The sequence below is a fragment of the Sarcophilus harrisii genome, chromosome 1 (genome assembly GCF_902635505.1).
Source record: "Sarcophilus harrisii chromosome 1, mSarHar1.11, whole genome shotgun sequence".
NCBI classification, from domain to species: Eukaryota; Metazoa; Chordata; class Mammalia; order Dasyuromorphia; family Dasyuridae; genus Sarcophilus; species Sarcophilus harrisii.
In genome coordinates, this window is record NC_045426.1 from 489,537,270 (window position 1) to 489,552,987 (window position 15,718).

Below are 15,718 nucleotides of genomic sequence, written 5' to 3' on the forward strand. Positions count from 1 at the left end.
AAAGGTTATGCAAGGGTCAATGTTGGAAAAATTACCCATGCATATGCCTTGTAAATAAAAAGTTTCAGTTAAAAAATTAAAAAATAAATAAATAAAAAACAAAGCAAACAACAACAATAAAAAATGCAAATGCTATGCTTTCATTAACATTCCATCTCCTTAGTTCTCTTTCTGGATATAGATTTCATTTTTCATCCCAAGTCCACTGAAATTGCCTTGAATCACCTCATTGTTGATAAGAGCCAAGTCCATCACAGCTGATCATCACATGATCTTGTTACTGTGTACAATATTCTTCTGGTTCTGCTCACTTCACTCAACATCAGTTCATGTGAGTCTTTCCAGGCTTTTCTGAAATCAGCTTGCTCATCATTTCTTATAAAACAATAATATTCCATTGTTCAGCCATTTCCAACTAATGGGCATACACTCAATTTCCAGCAAGGAACTTACTTTCTAATGGGAAGATGTTTTTGTTGTTCAGTCATGTTCAGTTTGTGACCCCATGGATTTTAGTGTTTGTGGGGTTTTCTTGGCAAAGATATTACATTGTTTTGCCATTTCTTTCTTCTGTGGATTAAGGCAGAGGTTAAGTGACTTGACTAGACTTTCACAGCTACTAAGTGTCTGAGGCAGGCTTAGAGTTTCTTCAGAAGTGTTTTTTTTTTTTTACTCCAGGCCCAGGGCAATATCAACTGAACCATCTAGCTAGCCCTAATGGGGAAATAACCACTTAGAAAACTAGTAGCCTGGGAAGGATGATATATGCTCTAGGAAGTCACAAATGTGGTGAGTAGAACAATAAGGTAATCACTTGAAATTCTCATGGAACACTCAGAAGCAATGACAGTATTTATTTGATTATAATTCTCAGAGCTAAAGTTGAGAAATTTGGGAGAGAGAAAAGGAAAGAATGGTAAGAGTGAGTGATGTCCAAGTGAAAAAGAAGCTGTATGGTCCCAAGTGTATAACTGGGATGACATTTTCTGTAGGAAACACATGAAGTCTGTTATTTAGTAATCTCACCATGAGAAAGTGGACAAAGGTTTTTTGAAGTTCTATATAAAATATGCTACCTGGTTCCCCTTCTCTATGTGGCTTTTCTTCTTCCTTTTGCCCCCTCAATATGGGCATTTCCAAAACAGGGTTTCTAAAACTTTTTCTACTCACAACTCCTTTTCATCTAAGAAACTTTTTGCACAGCCCCATGTATATAGGTATATAAAGTAAGTATACAAATCAAACAATTACTGATAATTCTAAATAAATGTATTTTGAACCAGCATTTTGGCATACTTAGAATTATTGTATTAAAGATGGAAGCAAATTTGAATACCAATGAGGTGGATATGCTTGGTTTTTTTTACAAAAAGAATTAAATCTTTGTCCAATATTTGATACCTTTTACTGTTGCCATATTTTTCATGACCCCTACATTCAGTCACATGGCCCCATATGGGGTTGTGAGTCACAATTTAAGAAGCTTTGTACTAAGATAATATGATTAGCCTTTTCCTTTCCTGTTTTTCCTTATCCTCTCCTATTTACTTTTTATACTATCTGACTAATATTTTTTATTCCCTCAAGTAAGATAATATATGTAAAGTGCTTTATTCATTTTAAAGTGCTATATCAATATCAGTTGTTATTGTTATGATCATTATCCCCTCCTATGGCTTAAACTCTCATCTCTATATGGATGATTCCTAAATCTTTATTTTTAATACTCTTACATGTTTCTATTCCACATTTCCAATGCCTGCTGGACATTTCCACATGGGTGTCTTGTTAATACCTCAAACTCAATGATTTTAAAAGTGAGTTTATCATATTACTCCCCAAAGCAATTCCTTTTTTTGAACACTAAATTTTGTTAATAATAATAGGATTTTTATACTTATACAGTTCTGAACTGAAAGTAATCTTTCATTCCTTTTTCTTTGCCAACCTGTTATCATCTCATTCCATCTCCCACTGCTATTGCCTGAATATTAGTCTATATCACTACATTCTGGGATTATTTCAGTGTACTCTTACCTGTTTTTTTTTTTAACCTTCTTTCTTGTATTTTCTAATCTATCTAACTCAAGTGCCTCTTAGATAATTTTTCTCCTCTTCTCTCCCTCCTCTCAAGAACCTGCAATGGTTACTCAGGAGTTAAAAATCCAACTTCTATAGCTTAGCATTTAAGGTTCTCATTTATGTACTTCCAATGTCCCTTTCCCTTTACTTACTTCAGATCAATTCAATAAGTATTTGTTGAGTGTTTTCTATATGCAAAACACTATTAGATGCTGTGTGCTTTCCCTCAAGCATCAGATGTTCTAGCTAATTTGGACTACTTGCAATTCTCCTGACACATACCGTGCTTTCCCACCATTTTGCCTTTGCTTAACCCCTGTTCTCTATTTGGAATTTTGCCCAACTCATTGCCCTTCCTCCCTGGAGCTCTAATGCCAAATACTTCCTATTTCCTGATCAGAATCCTTCTTGTCTTAGGAATCTGTGCACTTAATTTGTATGACTTACTTGTTATTTATCACACTGCCTTCTATCAAAGCTAGTTAGTGTGCACTACCTGTACATGTATGTAGGTAAATCAAAAGTTCCTTCAGGTTAGGAACTGTGTGATGTCTCTTTGTAGAACTTAAATATGGTTTATTATAGTTGCTCAGTAAATACCTATTAAATGAATGAAACTTAATGATTACATTTAATGAAAAACATTTTTTAAAAGTAGAAATTTTTTGACAACTTAATACTGAGCAACACCTTATCAAATCTCCCCTATCAAATATATATTTATCACATTTTGATTTGGATTATAGGCATTTATCTCTTATCTTACTGTCTTATCTCTCCTGTGAACATGTAAGAGGAGGACTTATAGTTAATATTTGTATTCTGAACAAATAAAACAGTGCTTTTTACATAGTAGGCATTTAATAAATGTTTATTCTTGCTATTATTGAATTAAATATGAAAGACAATATAATATGGTGGAAGGAACATCAAACCAGGAATCAAAACAATTGAATATGAATCCCATCTTTGCTCCATACTATCAATATGTTATTTAATATTTTTGGATTTCAGTTTCCCAGTATATGAGAGGAGGACTTTGGCTGGGGAATCTCTAATTCGCTTCCAGGTGTGGTGCTTTGATGTCAAGACGAGAACTTATACTCTCCTATATTTTTATAACATGATACTCTAAAAATCATTACCTTCCATTATTTGCAATAATAGAATGTAAAAAGTGTTTTTGTTATTCAGTCATTTCTGACTCATAGTAACCCCGTTTGAGATGTTCTTGGCAAAGATACTGGACTATTTTGCCATTTCCTTCTCTAGCTCATTTTACAGATAACTGAGGCATATAAACATTTAAGTGTTTTGTCCAGGGTCATAAAACTAGCAAGTGTCTGAGGCCAGATTTGAACCCAGGAAGATGAGTCTTCCTCACTTCTAATCTAGAACTCTGGCCACTGCATTACCTATTTGCCCGTAACATAAAATATAATTGCAGTTATTTGTTATATAGGTCTCCAGACTTTCTAATTTCAAAATACTGTTTAACTTATTTAAATATCTTTTTTGAATCAAAAAGTATGCTTTCAGTGGGATCTTGAATTTTTATTTCTAATAATTGATAAACTCTTATTTAGAGCCTTCTTCATGCCGGGCACTATTCTATTGACTGCAGTGCAGGAGCTTACATTCTTTTGGCAAAGAAAAAAATGTAAACATATAAAAACAAATACATTGGGAATATCAAACATGGCAACATTACTGAGTGTAGGAAAATCAGATAGAAATATAATTTCTAAATTAGTATGGTACAAGAATCCTTTTAAAATGTATTTTAGTGCTTTGTCTCTATTTGAGTTTGACACTACTGAGATACAAGGCAAAGGGAGGATTGCAGGAAAGTTGTTCAGTTATTTCATTCTTGTTTGACTCTTCATGACCCTATTTGAAGTTTTCTTGGCAAAGATAATGGAGTAGTTTGCCATTTTCTTCTCCAGTTCATTTTATAGATGAGGAAACTGAGACAACAGGGTTAAGTGATTTGATGAGGGTCACATAGTTAAGTGTCTGAGGTTGGATTTGAATTTAGGTCTTCCTGACTCCAGGTCTGGGGTTCCAACCACTGAGCCGTTTATCCTTATGTCAAAAACTGAGCTTGAACTATAGTACATTAAAGATTTTAAGAAGTGATTTGGAGGAGTTTATTTTGGGTATAGGACATTAGAAGTGGTGTGAAGATTCTATGCAAAGCATGAAGGAAGGAGGTGAAGCACTGTGTAGGAAAGGTATAAAAACCAATTGGCTGGACCATATAAAGTTAATAAAAGGTTATAAAAGAGTTCAAATGACATGCATAGGGGCTTGTAGGTGATTTTTCAGGTATCATTCAGTTTCCAATGAAATTTACCTAAGTGGACCTCAACTTTAGGAATATCTGTTTGGCTGCTCTGTGAAGGTGATGCAGAGAGAGGGCAGTGACTTCAGGCAAAGATTATCATTGTAATTCTACGGCATGGTATAACAAAATGCTATGATAGTATCACTTAGTATACTGTCAAATACTGAATAGTTACTTAATATATGCTTGTTATTAAAATCAAGAATGATTTCATTCATGCTAGAAAAAATAATTAGGTAAGTGAGCATCTGAACATGTTATCATGATTCCACAGAGTTGGCAAAAGTAGAGAGAAATGAGATTTAAATGTGAAAGCAAAGGGAAGAATAAGGAGCAGAGAGGTGTCTAAAACTGGAAAGTTATATTATTATTGTATGTGCTCTAAGGTTATGCACAATGTCAGGCAATAAATATAAAGGAGTAAACTCAGTAAAATGGATGCACATGTAGGGGGAAAAAATAATCACAAGCAAGGAACTAAGCCTTCTTGAAGGCATCTTAGGTTAAAGTCTATCATCTATAGAGAAGACAATAAAGTAAAATTAAAACAAACAAAAATAAGAAATAAAAGGAAGTTATAGTAATCTCTCTTTATACACGTGTGTGTGTGTGTGTGTGTGTGTGTGTGTGTGTGTATGTATGTGTTGGTGTGTGGCTCAGTAAGAAATTTTACAAAACACAAGCAACAAGGTAGAGTTTGAGAAACAGTGAGTTTTTAAAAGCATGGCTATTGTTCAGTAATATAAGATAAAATCCCTTGGGATAAAATAAGGAGTAAATGAAGTTGGCGATAAATTTTGGTTACTCACCAGAACACAGGATTTAGTCAGGAAACATGAAATCTTTGTAGGTTTTGGAAAGACTCTTAGGATGATTCAGAATTTGAAGGATAGAACAAAGAAAAGTCTGTTGTACCTTTGGATATAGAAGAGGTATTGATGAATTAGACAAAGAATAATGTTAAAATTCTTCTATTTAAGATGGATTCAAGGACTGCCTGGGGAATTTCACATGTATCACTTTGGTTTGAGAGATAAGAAAGCAGAAAGAGCTTCAAAAAGTTTAATGGAAGATCTAAAAAATTAGAATTTAACTTAGTACAGTGACCACACATGTTGGCTATTTGGCCACAATAAGTAAAACTCAACTACTTAGAGACAAAGCAAGGTCCATAGGAATTAATAAATCAGTATTTATTGAATACCTACTGACAAATGACAGGCGAACCTTTATTTTACTACAAAGTTTATTATATTCATGGATCTGAAATTTACCATCCCTTTATCTTGCTGAGTCACTAATCCATTTTCTTTTTCTATCATGTTCTATCTTCCTGTTGACATATTTTACCCCTGTTCTTGTCTGAAGTTCCTTATTGGTATTATATTTTGTAGCCTCCTCCCACTCACCTTGCACCTCTCCATTGTTTTCTGCCTGAGAGTAATTTTTAATTTTTGTGAGATTTTGTAAGATCTCCATCAAGAACAGCAGTGGTAGAATATTGGTATTTTAAAAATAAAATGGTTTTCAAGAAAAGTTTGGGGTCATTAAAGGGACTCTACAATTACATGAAGGCAATCTAGCCAACTCTCCTCCCATGAGGAGACTTGACTAGAATTAACTATGAGCCCAATTCATTGTCCATTTGTATTGTCTATGCCAGATACTGATACAGATACTGATGAACACTTCACGTCATTATCTGGGTTATAGACATTCTTTGTTCTGCAGATGATCAACTCTTTTGAATTGTTACAGGTGAAGGAAAGGAAAAAAATATCAGCAAAACTTATTTTATACATTATATTCAGTGTTCCAAACATTTTAAAAGCTGATTTTAATTTTCCATTGCTTCTCTTTACTTTGTGAGGTAACACTACTTATAATCATCTTATGCTTATTCATGAAATTTACGAATGAGTTTATATTTCAAATATTTCTTAACATGGCAATTGTCAGGTATTAACATTTTTTAGGCTTCATCTGGATTCCTTGGTATAGCAAATTTTTTTACATTGATTAAATTTCAGTATGAAATTAGTATGATTGGTTTTATTGTTATTTCTTCTTTTATATTACCTAAATTTAAAATATTTTCTAATAATTTTTCTTTTTCTCCTTTTTTTGTTTGCTTTTAATAGGTAGATAATATAACTGGAAATCATAATTCAGGAATTCCACTCACAATTCCTATCTTCAAAAACACAATCAATTTCATTTGTTGTGATATTCAAAGTTCATGTCCTTTGCCTGCCTTTTTTTTTCTCTTGAAGAAAGAATTCATAATTTAAGGTTCAAGTCTTCTGTGTAATGTTTGACCTCTCTCATTTTTTTCTTCCTGATACATACATAATACACAAAATACACATAGTTCTTAGAATACTCATATTTTTCCCACTTTTGTATTGAAGTCACTGGATGTCAAATGCTTATTGATTTAATTTGGTGGGCCTTATTGAGTTATTCAGAGCAGCTAGGTGGCACAATGTAACCAATATCTTTACCAAGACCCCAAATGAGGTCACAGTGAATCAGATACGACTGAAATAACATCAACAATTGATTTATCTACAGAATTTCTTTCTTTTCCATTTTCTATAATTGATGTTGATGTATAAGTTACAATTATTTTCACAGTGATTTTTTTCCCAATATTTATTATGAGTGTTGGGATTCAAGATGACTAAATGTCCAATAAAATAGCCATATACACATTGTTCTTTTGGGGTGTGCAATAGAGCCATCTTCAGTTCTTTCTTTTCCTTTACAAAAAGTATTTATGAACCACATTTCCATATGGTTGCAAATTCCTTCTCTCTAATTTCCTTTATGACACTTTCAAGATTGATATGAATCAATTCCATCCAATAATAGATGCACTTGTTAATTAGTTAACAAGTATCTTACTTTTATGAATACCAACTACTATATTAAAGTTTGTAGGGTGTCTAAAAACTGTGGTTATTATCACACTAACAACTCTGTCCCTTTTCCACAATCATGTCATCCTAAACTACAGAATCAGAAGAAGGTCATACAGGATGAAATGAGAATGATTTTATTTTTTTTTCTGTTCCATGAGTTTCTATGGCCAAAGAATTCATCATAAAGTGGCCTGCTTAATAGTGATGAACCTCTCCACAATCAGCTAAACTGATCCTCTGAAAGGAAATAGTCATTTGCTAGAACCATATTCTCAGCCTTTCCAGCATAATAAAACCTTTCAGGACTTAAATTTTACTGGCATAGACTTTGAAAGTGTAAAGTCATCTCTATCCCATATTTAGGCATTGGAGTAAACTTAATACAGGATTATTGGAGATAAAAAACTTTATAGAAAACTTGTTGGAAAATCAATGAATAGCATAATTCTCTAAGGACTAATATAGGATATGGTTTGATATAATTTGGAATGTTAGCTAAGCTTGGAACTGATATGATACTTGAAAGAAGTAACATCAATTCATAATAGCCATGTAATAATATTTAGACTGGTTTTTGCATTCATAGTAGAACATGGCATTGATTCAAAAAGTCAGCTGGTTCACACGATTCATGATAGGAAAATTTAGCCCATGAACCATAAAGCACATTTGCATAGAAAGAATATAATCATCCATATACCTGGTTGGAAATAGCTCTGGAGAAGTTATCAATAAATATACATATTGTTACACAAGTATCTGGTGAGTAACTTTTTACAAGAAAATTCTATTTTCTTGCATCTTGGCAGCAGTTAGTGAAATTAACTGTCCATTTATCCTTCTGTTTCTGTAAGTGTTGCAGTGCTTATATATAGTTAGAGAAATTTTGTTCTAAAACTGTTTATGGGAATAAAAAGGCAATGGGGCAAACTATTTTTTCCTGAAAAGATTAAAAAAATGAAGACACCATATGACAATGCCCTAATAATTCTAATCCATACTTGAGTGAATTGGTAAAAAAATCTCTGGTGTTTTCTTCTTTTAAATATGTGACTCAACGTTGATTGATAAACTAAATTCCCAAATCTTTGTTTTGGCCTCTATTCTCTTTGAGAAAGATAAGATCATAAATTTAGACCAGGAAGTAATGTTAAAGATAATCTCTTTCAGTCCTTTTATTTTATAGATGGAGAAACTGAGGCTCACATAGGGAAAGGGCTGTGCCTAGTTTCACATAAGCAAAGTTGGGATTTGATTTTTCATTGTGCAACATTATCTGCCACTATTTTAAAATGAACCTTCCCCCCCAACTCCCTACCTCCCAAAACACCACAAATGGACCTAGCAGTGTCAGCATAGGAATCTTTCATAGATAGGAAATTTTCAGTGTCATTAAATATAGAGTAGAACTTTTTAAAAGATTCCCCTAGAATCTCAATGGGTTAATTTGAGGTCAGGGGATGGACTAAATGATCTCATGAACTGAGGTCCTTTCTAACTCTATGATTCTCAACCTAGGCATATTTGGTGGCAGCAATCTTATCCTGCCCATGAATTAATCAGAAGACATCAGCATTGTTCAGCACCCCATGAATAGGCAACTTGGCAGCAGTTAGTGAAACTAACTGTCCATCTACCACTCCACTGCTGTAAGTGTTGCAATGCTCATAGATAGCTGGAGAAATTTTATTCTAATACTGTTTATGGGAATAAGAAGGATATGGGGCAGACTAATTTTTTTCCTGAAAAGACTTTTCTGAAAAAGAAATGAGGAACGATAAGACAATGTCCTAATACTAAGCCATACTTAAGTGAGTTGGTAGAAAAATCTCTGGTGTTTCTTCTTTCTCTATTCATATGGCACTCTAAGTGTTCTTAAATTTTCTATTAGGTAAAGGGCAATAAACACAGTCCTGAAGAACTATCTAAGGACACAAACCCCAGGAATAATAAAGTAAACAACCAGAGCACTGTGTGGGTGTAATTGCTAACAAGCTTCGTAGAGCAGGTGGATTTTCAGAAACAATTTGGAAGAGAGGAGTGAGGGCTCTGACATGCATCAGTGGGAAAGCTGTTTCAACGTGGAGTACTGGCCTGAAGAGCCCAAAATGGAAACAGGTGGAAAAAGGATCATTTATCTAGAATTAGAAAGGACCTTAGAGGACATTCAGGCCACTTCTTTTTTTATAGATAAAGACACATGTCCAGTGAGACTGAGAGACTTGCCTAAAGTTACACAAAAGGCTTAGGCATGACTTGAATGTGGGTCTTTTTGAATCATCTTGAAATTGAAAATACTATATACCAGAGGCATCATAGCAGGCAGCATGCAATGCCACACTAGATTAAAAGGTAATCAGGAAATAATTAACACAATTAATGAAAATACAACAGAAGATAGATAATGTTAACATGTGGTTTTCTGAGTGAATATACTTCTTGCAGAGATTTTTGTGTGTGGTTTAGTGACTCCATTTCTATTTGAGTGTGTTACTACTGGGATGTTTCAAATGAAATTCTGAAAAGGAATATAAATTAGAGGATTTGAAGAATTCAAAAACAAAGAAAGGAGTAGGTCAAGAGGAGAGTTTTAGAAAATTTTGGAAATCAAGATTTCTTTATCTGTAGATTCAAAACTAAATCTGGACATAACTGAAGATAATAATAATTTGGGGAATGATGTATGGGGGAAAAAAAAACAAAGAAGATCAGAAAGGAAGAAAGTTTCTGTTATCAAAAGAAACTTTTACTAGTGCATGTATTTGTTCTTTGACAATAGGGAAAGAGAGAAAGGATTAATTTCAGGAAATGAGTAAGGTACTTATAGTGGGAGAAAAGTGAGGTTTTTAAGAAAAGAAGGAAACAAATGATCTTGAATTCTTAATCCTTGCTTGAGGAAAGCTTTCTCATTAAAGTACCTTTTATTCAATTACTTGCAATAATTCATTAAGCAACAAGTTTAATTTTCCTAAAGAGTTAATACACCTCCCTAAAATTTCCATTTGCTTCTAGGGAGAAAATTAAGGCAATCTATTTAAACCAGTTTTAAGCAAAATTTTTCACCTATCATGCAATTCCTTCCATCCACATTTTTGTTACCATCAGTATTTAACCCTAGTGTTTTGTGCAATGTAATGATGGCTAATATGTGGAATAATGATTCCCCTTCTCAATCTTCTTTCCTCACAGGGTTCTTTTATAGTAGTGATGTACAAGGGAGATTTGTGAGCTCTTATTTTGAAAGCAACTGAAAAGAGGAGACTAGTGGGGGGGAAAGACCATAGAATATGTCTAAAAGCAAAATCTCCTTTCCTTTTCCTTAGATCTCTGGTAAATCTTAATAGTTCACTCAAGTTTTTTTTTTTTTTTTTTAATTTAGTTTCTTGAATTTCACTGTCTCCCTACTTCAGGACAATGAATTCGTGTATTTGTGATTTTTACCTTGCTTATTTTTTCTCCCCATTTATTTTCAAATGTAATGCCTTTGGTTTGTATGACATGGCAGAGAGATGCAGAAGTCAAAGAAAAACATTGGCAATTATTTGTGACTGAATGACTAGGAAAAGATTAAGAATTGAGTTATTCAATAGGAAACACTTATTTTATGTCTACTGTCTGCACAGCACTGAGTGTCTGAGGGAATGTGAAGGAAATGGAAGAAATGGTTTTCTCCCTCAAAAGGTGGTTTACATTCTACCTGAGGTTCTTTTGCTAATCAAAAGATTAAATAGCAGCTGAACTGGCAATATAAAATGAGATCAAAAAGATAATTATTAGAGTGGAGAGTGTGAGAAAAACAATAAAAAAGTCAAAATTGACCATCAAAAGGAATTTTAAAGATGTGATGAATTGAAAGAGATAAAGGGACTAATAATAGTTAATAATAACGATAATAGATGATGATAATAATGACTCATATTTCTATTGTGCTTTAAAGTTAGCCAAATACTTGATGTGATCTTGGTTGAGCCTGAAAAGAGTTCTCAATTTTTAATATTGAATATTAAATTTTATTGGAACAAGAGGTTTGGCAATTGTTAATGCTGTAAAGTTACCCATGCATATATCCTGTAAATAAAAGGCTATTAAATTAAAAAAAAAGAATATTAAATTTTAGAAAAGAATTAAATTAAGTATGATGTGGTAGAAATAGTCCAGGATTTAGTCAGAAGATAGAAGTTCAAATTTTGACTTTATTAGGCAAATACTCTTACCTTTAGGATCCTTGGGGACTCATCTGCAAAACAAGATTTAGTAATCTTTGGGATTTTTTAATATATTTATTAGTGAACATATGATCCTAAGTATTTAAGGGAAAACTAGAATGTTTGTTCCTTACTTAAATACCTACAATCTAAGTTAGGATCCTTGGGGACTCATCTGCAAAACAAGATTTAGTAATCTTTGGGATTTTTTAATATATTTATTAGTGAACATATGATCCTAAGTATTTAAGGGAAAACTAGAACGTTTGTTCCTTACTTAAATACCTACAATCTAAGTAAATGATTCCATTCATGCCAATTTATTAAATATTAATGAATATGGAATCATATTCTCCCAGTGACTCATTTAGTCCTCACCTTTAGAAGCTATAGTTACTTTTTGATATGCTAGTAATTACACTTATTTACTTTGAAAAGAAATCTAGGAGACTCATTTAAAATGTTTTTGGCAGTAAATGTGTTTTCTCAATTATTAAGTCTATTATTGTGCTGCCAAAATCAGAATAACTGTTTGCATACCTGTATTAATTTAAAAAAATCATGAACATCAAAATATTTTGTTTGTTTCTTTTCTTCTATGATGGGAAGAGATATATTGAGTTGAGTTCAGATCTTTGCAGAAATTTTAAATGTTTGTTAAAGGTAATCACTTTTCAAAAGCAAATTTAGATATATTTCCCCCTTTTGTTGTTGTTTAAACCAAATAGCATGTATTTACCACTCCAACTACTAAAGTCTAAGTTTTTTGAACATTAAAAGCTTTTCTAGACTTTATTCTAACTTAATTCATAATTTTTTTCCTTTTTCTTTCTTCTGTTCTTATGGCTATCAAAACCACCCTAATTAAACGGTTAACTCTTTGAGAGAAGAAGCCATCTCTTTGGTCAAGCTAATTTCCTCTCAGGCCTTTAATTCATTCTCAGTATTCTGGAATGCCCTCTTTCCTTCTGACTATCCTGCTATTCATTAAGTGTTAACTGAAGTCTTGCCTCTAATATAACCTTCCTCTGACTATCCTAGCCCATATCTCTTTGACATAGTCAATCAGTAAACATTTATTAATATATCAGGAACTATGCAAGAGATTGAGGAGAGAAAGGCTCTTCTATAGAGTACATCTGTTGTCTTGAGGCAGTTGTTTCAAATATAACTCTTTGTGACCCCATTTAGGATTTTCTTGGTAAAGATACTGGAATGATTTGCCATTTCCTTCTCCAGCTTATTTTACAGATGAGGAAACTGAAGTATACAGTGTTAAATGATTTGCCATAGTCATACCACTAGTGCCTGAGGTTAAATTTGAACTCAGCATCCACTTTGCCACCTACTTGCCTCATAGTTGACATTACCTATATCACTAATCTAGTCATATGTTACCTGGCATTTGAATACCATCATTTAAAATACATGTTAATTTTAGGGTTAATTCTTTGAGTAAAGAGAACTCTTCACTAGATATAAGCTCATTGAAGACAGGGAATTTTGATTTTTGTTTTTGTATCCTCTATGTTTGTTATACTGTAGTCACTTAACAAATGATTGATTGTAGAGTTGAACTGAATTGAACTTAAAAACAAATCTCCCATAGTATCTATTATAGTGTTATAGTACACAGTAGGCACTAAAGAAATATTTGTTAAATTGATTTATTTTTGTTCTTTTCCTTGCTAGCATCCATGATGATCAATTCTCTATTCATCTCTGTTCAGGGATTTCCTGTTTATAGTTTGAAAAAAGAGACTAATTGATTGAAAACTATTACTGGAAAATATTAATTATAGGATATTGGTTTTTTATTATTGTCAGATGCATGTAGCCAATCCTCATATAATGGTGCTAATTATACATTCTACCTGACCTATTTTGATGAATACTTGATTTATGTTAAGTCATATTATACAGAGAAACCATGCTCTGTAGAGCATTGAACATGAGGCCAGAAAGATCAGGGTTCAAATTTTGCCTCTACAACTTATTAGCTATGTGCCCATTGGCATTTTATTTAACCTCTTTGAGTCTCATACTGCTGCATATGACTTTTCTACTATATTATAAACTGGTTGCAAATTCTCTTGGTGGAAGGAATCTTTACACCAATGAAATTAAACATGTTTGAAGTATTAGTAAAGAGATAGATATTGTTAGGTTGTTATTTTATCATCATTTACCACCAACACACACAAATACATATTTCTATAATTTTTATTGAGTATCCCAAATTTTGAATTTGTAGTTTGAATTAAAGAGTTTTGTTGTATTTTCAAATTTCACCAGCCCTAGGGGAGAGGAGAATTTGTTTTCTCAAAGTTATTATTCTCAATGTCTTTCTTTCTCAATATAACATTCTCCCTGTTAAGTTTGTGCCAGTCAAATCATATAAAGCAGTGAATTTCTGAGTTGTATCACCATATTATTTGTGAAAATGTTTCTCATGCTTCATAAGTCTCTAGGAAGTTCATTGTCATGACTTTTCCCTGTCTACCCATATCAAGACCTAAGACATCACCTCTAAGCCCTTACTCATGCCTCTTCCAACCCTTGTGGGGTTACAATTCCTATTCTACCTTATCCAGATACCCATTATTGATAAAATTGCTTTGGGCTTTGGAGCTTTAGGAATTAGAGTTTATAAATATGAAGGTATTCCAAAAATAAAATTCTATTTTAGTTCCTAATAATGACTATTTTTATGGTGACGTGGGCCTGTTGAAATATCCCAGGATAGGGGTCCCTACTAAGAGTAGCTTGAGCATCATCAATTATACATGACATCTCAAATTTTTTCTTCTTAGTGGTTTAAATATCTGGGCCAGCCAATAAGAAGAATGTGTATATAATACAGATTTTTTTAGTAGAGGAGAGACATGAGGTAGAAGGGACTATTTTTGTGATTTCTTTAGTGTAGGGAGCGTTAAATAAAACAACTCCTCTGTATTTGCAGGTTTGTGCCTGCTTTGTAAATTATGGTTTCTGGGATATTGAGAAAACAAATGACTTACCCAAGGTCATACAGCTAGAAGAACAGGCAGAACATGAAGTCAGGTCTTTCTAACTCATAGCATGATTTTTTTTTTCCCTCTCTGCTCCATGTCTTTCTTCATATCTATATGAGCTGTTTACTTTCTACCATCTATTTTCATAAAATTTCCAAGTTACTGTTTTTTGTCTCAGAAAATTTTTGTTGTTATTTTAGCCATTTTTCAGTTTTCTGACTCTCTGTGACCTCATTTGGGTTTTTTTTTTAGTTAGAGATGCTGGTGTGGTTCACCATCTCCTTCTCTGCCTTATTTACAGATGAAGAAACTGAGACAAACAAGGTTAACTGATTTTTCCCATGGTCATATAACTAGTGAATGTCTGAGTTCAGATCTGAACTCAAGAAAATGAGTCTTCCTGACTTCAGGCCTGGTGTCTATTCATTGCACGGTCACCCAGCTGCCTCAACTGATTATCATTTGATTTTCTGCTCTGTATTTCTTCTCACCTATTTGCCCTCATGCACCATCACATTCTCTATTAAATTTTCATGGTAGCGAGTGGAGAGATCCACAGAGCACCTGTGGAGACTTACTAGAGTAAGTACTAAAAACTTTTCCCAGATACCATTTGGAAGAATACTGTCCTTGTATTTCATGTGTGTTTAAAAATTTTATGTTCCAGGTAGCAAAGTATTCTGTGTTGTTTTATAAAAAAACTTTCTTCCCATTCCCTTTCTTCCTAAGAAGCAAATTTACATATTTGGAGATTAGGACAGTAAAAATATTTCATAGGTTAATAAGATTAAAGATTTAGAGTTAGAATGGACCTAAGAGGCTATCCAGTTCAATTGTCTCATTTTTTGATGAGGGAAAACTTATTAAGACCTTATTCTATGTGCCAGCACTGTGCTAAGATCTAGGAAAACATAAAAAATACAAGCATTGTCCCTGACCTCAAAGAACTCACATTCTAATCAGAACTTTCAAAAGCATTCTGTTTTTATGGGGAGACATTATGGGCATAAATGTGTACACACAAGATCTATGCAAAATAGATAGAAGATAATATTAGAGAAGAAGGCTATAGTGGATCAGAGGAATCAGAACAGGCCTTCTAGGTCTCATTTGAGTTGACCCTTGAAGGAAGCTAATAATACTATG

The 15,718-nt window shown here is 33.1% G+C and overlaps 1 protein-coding gene across 7 annotated transcripts in view; it reads left to right on the forward strand.

Annotated features, from left to right (window-relative positions):
* The window catches only part of ZNF521 (zinc finger protein 521), a 348,750-nt gene that overhangs the window by 167,700 nt on the left and 165,332 nt on the right, over positions 1-15,718 (forward strand). The window contains exon 5 of one of the 7 annotated variants that reach the window (XM_031946507.1): positions 8,872-8,996. The exons of the other annotated variants lie outside the window; for them this stretch is intronic. Coding sequence (XP_031802367.1) covers positions 8,872-8,907 — 36 coding nt within the window. The 3' untranslated portion in view covers positions 8,908-8,996. Of the gene's footprint in view, positions 1-8,871; positions 8,997-15,718 lie in introns of those variants that run through there. 7 annotated transcript variants of the gene reach the window in all.